This window comes from Epinephelus lanceolatus, chromosome 3, assembly GCF_041903045.1.
Source record: "Epinephelus lanceolatus isolate andai-2023 chromosome 3, ASM4190304v1, whole genome shotgun sequence".
Classification (NCBI taxonomy): domain Eukaryota; kingdom Metazoa; phylum Chordata; class Actinopteri; order Perciformes; family Serranidae; genus Epinephelus; species Epinephelus lanceolatus.
In genome coordinates this window covers 18,316,694-18,327,161 of record NC_135736.1, presented here as the reverse complement: position 1 = coordinate 18,327,161, position 10,468 = coordinate 18,316,694, and the positions used below count along the sequence as shown (strand labels likewise).

The 10,468-nt window shown below is 38.7% G+C and overlaps 1 protein-coding gene across 2 annotated transcripts; it reads left to right on the top strand.

Moving 5' to 3' along the window:
• Window positions 1-1,314: 1,314 nt before the first annotated feature.
• Window positions 1,315-9,273, top strand: mvb12a (multivesicular body subunit 12A). 2 transcript variants are annotated; one of them, XM_033623229.2, is made up of 10 exons: window positions 1,315-1,445; window positions 3,027-3,116; window positions 5,262-5,345; window positions 5,482-5,581; window positions 6,868-6,997; window positions 7,189-7,329; window positions 7,557-7,666; window positions 7,760-7,818; window positions 7,979-8,032; window positions 8,160-9,273. In XM_033623229.2, exons 1-10 carry the CDS (start codon window positions 1,326-1,328, stop codon window positions 8,241-8,243), a joined length of 972 nt encoding a protein of 323 aa, XP_033479120.2. In that variant the 5' UTR covers window positions 1,315-1,325; the 3' UTR covers window positions 8,244-9,273. The 2 variants fall into 2 exon arrangements, with proteins under 2 accessions (XP_033479120.2, XP_033479121.1); XM_033623230.2 differs by having other exon boundaries at window positions 7,976-8,032.
• Window positions 9,274-10,468: the final 1,195 nt, after the last annotated feature.

The following is a 10,468-nucleotide window of genomic DNA, read 5'->3' as shown; positions in this document are numbered from 1 at the left end:
AACCTTATCTTATTCAACCTTCATTTATTTTAGTTTATTTTTTGCATTTTGTTTTGTTTTGTTTATCTATCTTTTTTTATTTTTTGGTTTGGTTTGGTCATATTGTTTGATTGATTCTTTGACTTATATTTATTTATATATTTTCATAAGTGTGGAGAATGTGTTTTGTGTTAGTAATGGAATAGGTTGTAAAAGAGGATGTATATGAAGTTATGTATATCTACCATGCCCTTTATTTTGTATTGCTATGATCCTCATAATCTTTTTTTTTAAAAGGGTCTCAAGTATTTAATTCAATTTCTTTAGAATAAACAGCTTGGTGGTTTTTAAGCAGCTGACCACAACAAAATCTATCCACTCAGGAGTAAATAGTGTTGGGGATTATTTTCAACCCATTGGTTTTAGTGAGTTATAACGGCAGCAGGACAATTTCAAAATACTCCAAAGTGCCCATGCCCCTGGTAACAAAGGAACATGTAAGCCAGTGCAATATTGAGGACAATGCCACAGAGGAATAAACATCAGAGTGTGGACTCTTGTTAAGTGTTGACACTGTTTTGTTTGTCTGTTTTCTAATGTGTATTTCCAAATGTGTGTCTAGTTCTGTACTGTGGTGGACATTGGGGAATGGAGATGGTGATGTGGAAAAGAGTTTCCTCAAAGGGACAATAAAGTCTAACTCTAAGTCATCTCATTGGGATCAATTCATTATTGGGCATTTGTCTTTTCATCGAAATTGTTGTTAGTAAAAGAAATAGCCTGTATAATATCTTTAGCTGTATCCTTTAAAACCAGGTGTGTGTAGGCTATATGTGTGTGTGTAGTTTTCATCACCAGTCTTGCCTCAGATCTCCCCCTTTTAAAAACCTCTCAGTTCACCCTTCTTTATCTGTCATTGTTCCCTCCTTTTGCTCCCCACCCTACCTGCCTGCCTCCTGTCACCCTTTTTCATTATCCTCCCATCACTCTCTCCCCCACCCGAGTCTGCCCTGCTCACCCTTATTTTCATGTAAATGACAATCGATCCTTTTCTCAGCACCCCTCTATCCACACCTGATGTCTGCAATAGCTGTTTGTAAACGAGCTGAAACAGATTTATCTCTTCCTTTATTTGAACAGAAACACAAACCACTGAGGAAATAGAAAATAAAACAGTTCGTCTACACCATTAGTAAAAGAAAAGCATTGTGTGTGTAGCCTGTGGTGTCAAATTTGATATATCTCTCTGGCTGTAGCAATGCCGCCATCTTGTGTTCAGGCTTGAGCCGGCATACATTTAAAACGCTGACGTCTCGCCCCGTGGTCTGATGGGAGTTGGAGTCAGAATGGATTCAGTACTTCCTGCTTTGACGAGGAAGACTAAGCAGTTTCGGCTGTGGACTAAAAAGTTGTTAACCTGCCAAACCGTGTCACCTCGAAGAGGCAGAAGCAAACACCGACACAGGGTAAGTTTGTATTTTTATGATTTTATCGCTCGACTCACAAAACAAACGCAATAAAGCTGATTTTGAACAAGAAGCAGCGAAGTTTTGTCAATTAACAGTCGCTACTGTTGTAAGTTAGGGTGAGCTCAGCCTGTCATGTAAGTACGTGGAAAATGACTCAGAGCCAGGTTTTATTTATAACTTACTGAGGTTTCTTGTTATGAATAACTCTGTTACATTACACGTGAATCTGTTAGGGAACATATTAACGTGATAAAGCTGATGCCCAAGCTGTTGTTAAAGCCATAAAACTGTCAAAACTCAGCGGGGTTTGATTTAAAGCTACCTGCATCTACCTGGTAGGCTATTGATTTCCCACCCTGATATCACAATAGGCTTTTCTTTAGACAATTAGTGGTCTATTAATGAAGTAAATATGGGTATTTAGATAAATATGTTTCCCATAAATCTACCTTTAGGTCAAATTTCGCATTTAACAGGTTTAATTAGTTTATGGCATTTGAACATTTTGTTCATTTCCAGTCAATATCATGTTATTTTCATCTTTATATAACAGTTTTAGCTGCTTTATCTCTTGAAAACTGAAGCCAGTTGTCAGCCTCTAGGCATTTAATGAGTTCTGACATCTCAAACAGTTGAAAAGGAGACATATTTTATTTGTGAAACTCTTTTATCCAGAAGAAATGTCTTTGTTTAAGAGTCACAAACAAAAAAGGGATCAGGTTCACTGCTGTGAGGACGTTTCCTACTAGGGATAGGCAGTATTATAACATGTGCCATCAGACACTAAAATTAGTCTATTAGAGATTGTGCCATACCATTTATGTTGTTGTAACTCTTCCTTTAATGTCTCTGTATGTCTTAGACCTTTGTGGGTAATCTTACAGATCAATGAGCAGAAATGTTTTAGATTTTTGTATGATTTTCACATCAATTTAGGGTAGTAGTTTGATTTGTCAGGTGTTATATATACAATATATGTCAATATCGTAGGACAGAATTACTATACATTGAGGGTTTTATCCAAATCCACCACCCCTATGTTCTAGAAGAATAGGGGAATGTGGTAAAGACATATAAAAACATATCATAAAATGGGAAATGCAGAACTACCCAGGATGAATTTCTGTGGTTAGAGATGAATTCCTGCACTGAACAGTTTGTTTTTGTCCTTGAACATATAGAGATAGCATGACTGTTTAGACTGAACAGGATCTTTCTGTCCTAGACAATGTAGCTTAGGGGCAACACAAATTCTTAGAGTGAATAGGAGCCTGTTTACCTTGAACCATGAGTTCTCCCTTTTCGTCACATGGACACAGCAAGTTGGTTCACAATGGCAGACATTCCCAGAGAGAGCTCATTCTTACACGCACACAACACATGACAGATAATGACAATCTCTGCTACGATAGCAGTGTAATTTGTATAAAAACCTCCTCTGGTAATGAGAAGACTGACAAGATTTTCTATGTTCAGAGCCATCATTTATGTTCGCCTCCACTTTTGAAACGCGCACACACATTTATATTATAGTCCTGTACCACCCTGCTCACTGTCTTTTCTGTTTCTCTTCCCCAGATGTCTCTGATGGAGCGTGGAGCAGTCCGGCCAGTCACAGCAGTGGCATGGACCTCCAACAACAGTACCTGCCCCAAAGATTTCACTCTGGTAAACATACTTACTATACTAGATATAAAAGTGTATGCAGTTGTTCTCATAAAATAGTACATTATTGCCACCACAGTAGCAACATTTGATAGGAACCAGGTATTTCCTCATTTCCCCCAACGGTGACCACACACAGTTTGTGTGAGTGGTAAAATCTTCCCTTGCCTACTTTAGCAACTGACAACCTGAAAGACCCACTCTGTTCTGTGATGTAGTGTGGAGCCAGAGCAAATTTTAGCTGCAAAAGTAAAGTCTTGAAATTAAAGAAAACTTACAGGTAACCAGAGGACCTACAAAAGTGGTCCGTTGCCTACGCCTCTGTAAGTATAGGAGCAGCTTTATTTGTAGCCTCATTGATTTGAAAGCAATTGAAAGATTCTGTCCAAGGGACAGAATTTTACAATGTCTGTGTCTAACAAAGGTGTGTAAAGAAAATATTGAGATTAACATGTAGAGAAGATGATATTTTTTTCCTTGAGAGATGAATTTATATCCAAGTCGCAAACTCACAGTGAAAGAAAAAGGGGAGACACATGCAGTATCATATATGGATGGTGCCCAGATTTGACCACCAATATTATTTCAGTCCATCTAGTTATAAACAGAGGTCAGTGACTATATATAGTATGTCAGCAGGGCCAGATACTCAGAAAATGGCCAAAGCTCCTGCATCAGAGTTCACTCAGATTGTTGATAACAGTGTGGGCGACTATAATCTGACTGTGCACTGCTGGCCTAATTTTCTGCTCAGAGAAAACACAGCTTCTCTCCTTCAGATGAAACAGTATTTATTGTTTCTAAACTTGGTGAAGTAGGAATTTCGGCTGATACAGTGTCACTAATGAGTGTGGTTTATGACATATTGTCACTGACGCACACTGCTGTAACAAAGGATATAGACAATAAGAACAGAGGAACTGACCAGCCAAGTGAAGGGAATTAACTGTTCACACAGTAAACTTTAAAACTGAATGAGCATGCGCACAGTCTCTGAGGCTAAATGAGAGGCTGTACTGTGACGTCAGTCATCTTCCAGCAGGGAATTTTATACACAGATGTTGTTGGAAAAGCTGAGTAGGACAGTTTGAGTGTTTCTAGGAGCTGTAAACCTGACCTTTAGAAACAGAGTGGTTGTTTAAAAATGATGTCTGCTTACTGTAAACCACCTTCTAAGGAGGGAGGATGTTGTGACTTGAGCACTATAATGAACAGCACCATGACCTTTAATTTAATGCTAATTATAGTCATAATTACACCCACTGGTTCTGAAGTTAAACTCCCAAATGTCTGACCCAGCCAACGCTAACTTTTGTCATCTTGTTTTCTAGTGGACCAAACACATTTATGTTTCTTGAGCACTACCTGCTTTTCATTAATAGTTATAGGAACTGCACACAGCACAACCACACTCTTGTCTGTTGGCCAGGATGAATAATGTCTGCAGTAGATAGGAGTAATGCCTTGCTAAAGAGAACCCGAAGGAGAATAGTTAAAGGGACAGTTCATCCTCACATAAAAAGAAAAATACATATTTTTCCTCTTACCTGTAGTGCACAACCCAGTCACTCAAGATAATCCACAGACCTTGTTGCGAGCTGTTTCATGTAGGAACTATTTTCTTTCCATCAAACTTTCCATGAATCTACTGCTAGCTCACTTAGCACCACTGAGCTAGCTAACATTACATTTCAGCTGAGGAGGACGCCGTTAATGTTTACATCTCTCGTCCATGAGTAGGTGCACGTTTCCCTCTGCTTGGAGGTATGGTTGGCAGGTGTAGTTCGGTAGACAGGAAGGAGTTCCTATGTGAAACTGCTCACAAAGTCTGTAGATAGAGTAACATCTAATTCCATTATATTGGAGAGAAGGCAGACATCTCTGTGGCCAACATCTCAAATACTCCGCAACTCACACCAAAACAATATAGACTGATAAACAACACAGGAGAAATATGTATTTTTGATTTTGGGATGAACTGTCCCTTTAAGTGAAATGTCATCAAACACTCTCTTTATGCCTCCACTTGCCATATTATCTTTTTACTCTTAATTTAATCATCAGTGTGTTAATGTTTGTGATGTCACATGTGGTAGATCTAAATTTACCCTGTTTTTTTTCTCATCTCACTTCTCTGTCCCTTTGCAGATCAGCATCACAGAAGACGGAGCAGCAGCAAACTTTACACGCAGCTTTGCAATGAAGTCTGGATATTACCTCTGTTACAGCAAGGTGCGGACAGATTAGATCAGAGATACACCTCCATGCTTTAAATAATAATATAGTTTTCCACCAGCCATTTGTTCTCTTTACTTGTCTGTTCTTTCTTCCATAAAAAGACTGTCTCTCTCTCTGTCTCTCCCTACAGGACCTGAATGGTGGCATGGTGGTGTCAGACATTCAGCTCATTTCAGAAAAGGACTCTATCCCTCATGGTTACTGCTTTATAGCAGAGCACCTCGAAGCAAGTGAGTACATACACACTCACATTTCTGTCTTTCTATAATTGTGAGGGACTTCATAGACGCAATGCATTCTCTAGCTCCTGACCTTCATTATCCCAACTAGATGCCTAACCCCATCTCTTACCCAGACTTAAACTTAATTCTCACCTTAAAGTCCCTGTAAAACAGAAGTAAGGGTTTCTTTAGCTTCTTTACTGTGACATGTTTTCCAGTGTAATTTAACATTTGAGTAGTGTACGTTTACAATGGGGATTTAAATTAAATCCTTTGAAATCGATTGGACCGCTAAAAAGTAGGCATGCTTAGAGTTAATGGCAATACGGAGCTACAATGGAGTCTGCTCCTGTGTGGACTGTTGGCTCCACACACACATCTCGCCGTTAGATCAGGAGGAGGATGAAGGAGAGATGAGTAAATTAGACCTTGGAAATTAAAACAAAGGTTTTGCCTGCTGATATACAACCACACACGCTTCCTGTCTCTCTACTCATTGTTCTCTTAGCTACCACAACCATCAAGCAGTGAAGTGTGGTGTTCATATCCCTCCGAGACCCTGTGTCCTCATATTAGGAAATCACATTTTTGGCTTACTTGACCTTATACTTTATTCTACTTAACTTAGACCTGTTGTCCTCCTTAGTGGACACTTTTTTGTGCCATCTAGTGGTAGTAAGACTAGAGTACACTAATCCATGTAAAAACAAGATGGCAGCCATCTCTTCCAAGTCAGTCTGCAGCTGATCACAACACAAAAGTGGACAAGGTCCAAAACTTGATCACATTTTAAGGTTGAAACTTGTTTATTTATCATTAATAATGTTTGTAGTTTGATATGGCAACAACTTTGACCAATGTTAGCAGCAGTGTGGCTAGCTACTCGCCCAAAGTCTCATTTGATGTGATGATTTTTTTGTCACTGCCCTTGGGTGCAAGATGAGTCATCAAACATTTGAACCCCTTTTACCTGGTTTTACAAAAAGACAAAAGCAACAATAGCAACATATAAATCATCAATTAACAAAGGGAAACAGGCTTAAAACTGTATTTCTCATTTCATCTGGACTTTTAAAGTAAGTCTTAACCTTCAAACAGTCCTTTGAAAAGGTAAGGAATGGCCAAAATGTTCAGCAAACACACACACACACACACACACACACACAGGTGTTTACATATGTCTGATATTTGATTCATCCTGATATTTTATGTCATATTTGCTCACTGCTGATTTACTGTACAGCCTGATGGATATTATCTGTATTTGTGTATGTATTGTGTGTGTGTGTATCCAGAGGCCTCTGTTTGGAAGAAGAAACGTGTGTGTGTACGCGTCGTTCCAGTGGGTAGTGTGGACACAGCTGTGTTGGATATCAAAGTGACGGCCAAAAGCAAAATGATGTTGCAGCACTACACATATGTGGGGTTCGTTGCATTCACACATACAAACGTTTGACTTGCACCTGTTTTATAGAGGCATTTCTTCAGTCCCAGATCCGAAACACAGTGTCCTGCATTCAGAAATTAGTTATTTTATGATGACTTGCTTTCAACTGTGCATTCAGTACTTAATTGGTACCGTTTTTAATGTTTCATAAAATGTGCCTTTTCCTCAGAGACATCCACGGCTACGTGCTGTGGTGCAGAAAGGGACATTTTTCTAGCCCCATGCCCCAAGCCAAGCCCCGCAGTGTCAGCCTGGACCTCCGCACACTCTCACTGGATCAGCCGTCTGCTCCTCTGCCCCTCAGACCCAGGTACTGTACATATTTAATGTCTAAGTAGAGAAGGCCTACATTGCATTCAGATAATTCCAAAAATTAATGCTGGTCATTATTTATTTGGGGGACATGTTGTGACTGTACACAAACTGGGAAAGTTTACATTAGAATCCAATGAGAAAAATATTTTTTCAGCGTAGCACAGTTTGTAGTCTGGAGATGATTTACTCTTGGTGTAAATATTTATCTATTTGTCTCCGCAGCAACCCCCCTCCACCACTGCCACATAACAAACTGAGTCAGAGACGCCACAGCCTCCACACCAAGGACAACATTGACAAACCTGCTGATGGCAGTGTCCATGGGATCACAGGTACTCCAAGTCTCTCCTCATACACAGGAGACTTATAACTATTTCTCACTGCGACTATCTCAATTAAGTATTCTCTGTATTCATTCTCTGCAGCTCTGGATGGAGTTCCCTTTACTCTTCACCCAAAGTTCAATGTCCCGGCTAACGGCCCAGTACGTTTGAATTTTTCAACGGCAATAAAGTGATGGATTTACTTGCAGAAAGGAGCAGTGTTTGCCTCACTTTATCTCTTGTTTTGTCCTTTTTACCCAAGGTCTCTAATTTAAACATGTATTCATATGTCTTTATTTTTGCCATATCTCTCTCCAGCAGGCTCTTCAACTTAACAACATTCGTATAAAGTCTCTCCAAGATATCGAAAATGAGGTAGGGTCACATCTGACTCCCAATTTTAGTCTCCCAGTTTCAGCATTGTGATTCTTAAATTGAGAATATGACATTTCTCAAGACAAGAATGTACTCACTTTGTTTTGTTTTTCATATGTTTTTCCAGTATAACTACACTTTTGCTGTGGAGGAATCAGCTGCCAAGAGGACCAGACCAACAGTGCCAACAGGAGACGCCCCATCAGCTTAGTGATCTTTGAACTTTGACAAGGCAACAATATAAGACACGCGCATTTTGCTCTGTCCAAAGGCTTTTACCATGACATCTCACATCACGGTACAGATGAAGCATGATCGCTCCTACATGAACAATGTAGGCTTATAATACTAGGCTTCAAGTGGGAAGGAGTTATCATAAAAGGGTTACTTAAAAGCTCATGTACGGGCACTGACCTTCATCATGAGACTGACAATCATACTTGGGAGGCGTTCAGGTGGTTTGGCTGTTTGGTTATAATGCAGCATTTATGCCTTGCATTCCTTTTATTTGTTTATGATGTTAAGTTTATACTCCATGACCATCTTCAAGCATTCCAAGTTTCGATTTGCCAAAGGAAGGCCTGTTTGAAATGAATTGTACTTGTAACTATGTTGTTTTAACGTGTCTTTATACTGCTCAAGGTTTAAGATGTTATGAATCTAAAAATCTGTTGTTAGGGACTGTTCATCTGCAGCGTTAAACCCAACTTTTACATGCTCAGTTTGAAATTTTAGACATATTGTATGTGAGAAAAATGTTATTTTTATACTTGCTATTGAAGATGTGTGCTGCTTGCTCTGTTGTCTGTTACCTGATATCATACGCATCTTTAATTGTTTGAATCATTAAGAATTCCTTAAGCAGAGCTTTAATACTGAGCATTGATGGATGGACTTGGCTGCAGACGTTTAACTGAGTTCACTAGATACACTAACATATATCTAAATGTAGGATGTAGCGTATTTCTTGTATGAAGAGTAGTCTGTTAATACAGGTTTGTGTCATTCCAAAAAATGAAATATGCTATTTTAAGGTGAGCGGAGGAAGGTTGTATATTTAGCTCCGTGTGTTAGTCATACTTAAACGAGATATGTGGGGGGGGTATCTGTTTTTTTTAACAATCAGGTGGAATATGGACCAAATATTTATCTTTGCACAATATATAAAGATATGTTTTGTTGTTTTTATGGTCTGTATAGCAAACGTGTTGCATGTAAAAAATAAAAACCTAAGAAACACAGCTTCAGGTGTGTTGTTTACCTACAGTACCACCTTACATAATAAACCACTCTGCATTTAAGGCACATTTGAGATATTAAGACTGAGGAAAATCAGTTAGAGGCCTGACCTGGGCAGTGAGAAGCTCCAATGGAAGAATGATGACAAAGATAACATGTCTTGACCTTTTTATTTAGATGATGTTGACTGAGCATGTGTGTGTCTTGTATCAATTAGGCTGCTGTATGCACATCACCACATGCTAAACAGAGACAGTGGTTTATTCATTTTGCCACTTTTGATTTTGGGTTGAGCCTCTTTGTTTACAAAAACAAATGTAAACACGATGTCAGTTTAGGTTTTAAAACTGTAAATGGTGATTTTATTCTTCATTCTGGATCCATTGTTTTCATTATTTCCATTATATTAAAAAAAAAAAATCCCCTTATTATTATGCATTCATTCCCGACAACATTACAGCGCATTACCATTTATGGCATTTATGGCACATTACTGCCACCTGCTGTATCACATTGGACTGGTCATGCTGGATACACTTGGTATACATTACCTTTTACATCATAGTCTGCCTGCAGAGTAAACTGTTATGAAACCTGTCGGGTGAAATCATTTCTAGTTTTTGTAAATGGTTTATTTTTCAGTTTACTTTTGTATTTTTTGATGACATAAATCACAAGTTTAAGTCCAAAGTGATGCTTTTTTGTTGGCTGATACAGTAGTGGTGAAGGATCCAATTTTAAAGGATCCCACTGCACATCTTAGCCCATTTATGATGAATAATACATACTTGAAATTTTAATTACCCGTCGTCCAGACTGCTGCTTCCAAAATACTCATCACAAATTGTTTTTTTTTTTTTTTTTAATAATCTAACTCTCCTCCTATTTTATGTTCACCAGCAGCCTCAGTGATTGCTTCTCTGCACTCTGCTTTTATCATATCTGTCCTCAGGTCTCTGTCTCCACCTGCAGGTGTGTGAGGGTCTGTGGTCTCTCTGCTCCACAACATTTTACACTCACTCACAAAACAATGCACAGAACAGCTGCATCTGAATAATGTCAAAAGGGTGACATGTAGTCACGTGATATGGTCCGTGACAGATTATGAATAAATAAGTAATAAATGATGAGGTAGACAGAAATAAACGTATAAAGAAAACAATAAATACAGAAAAGCATAATATTCTTTATAACATA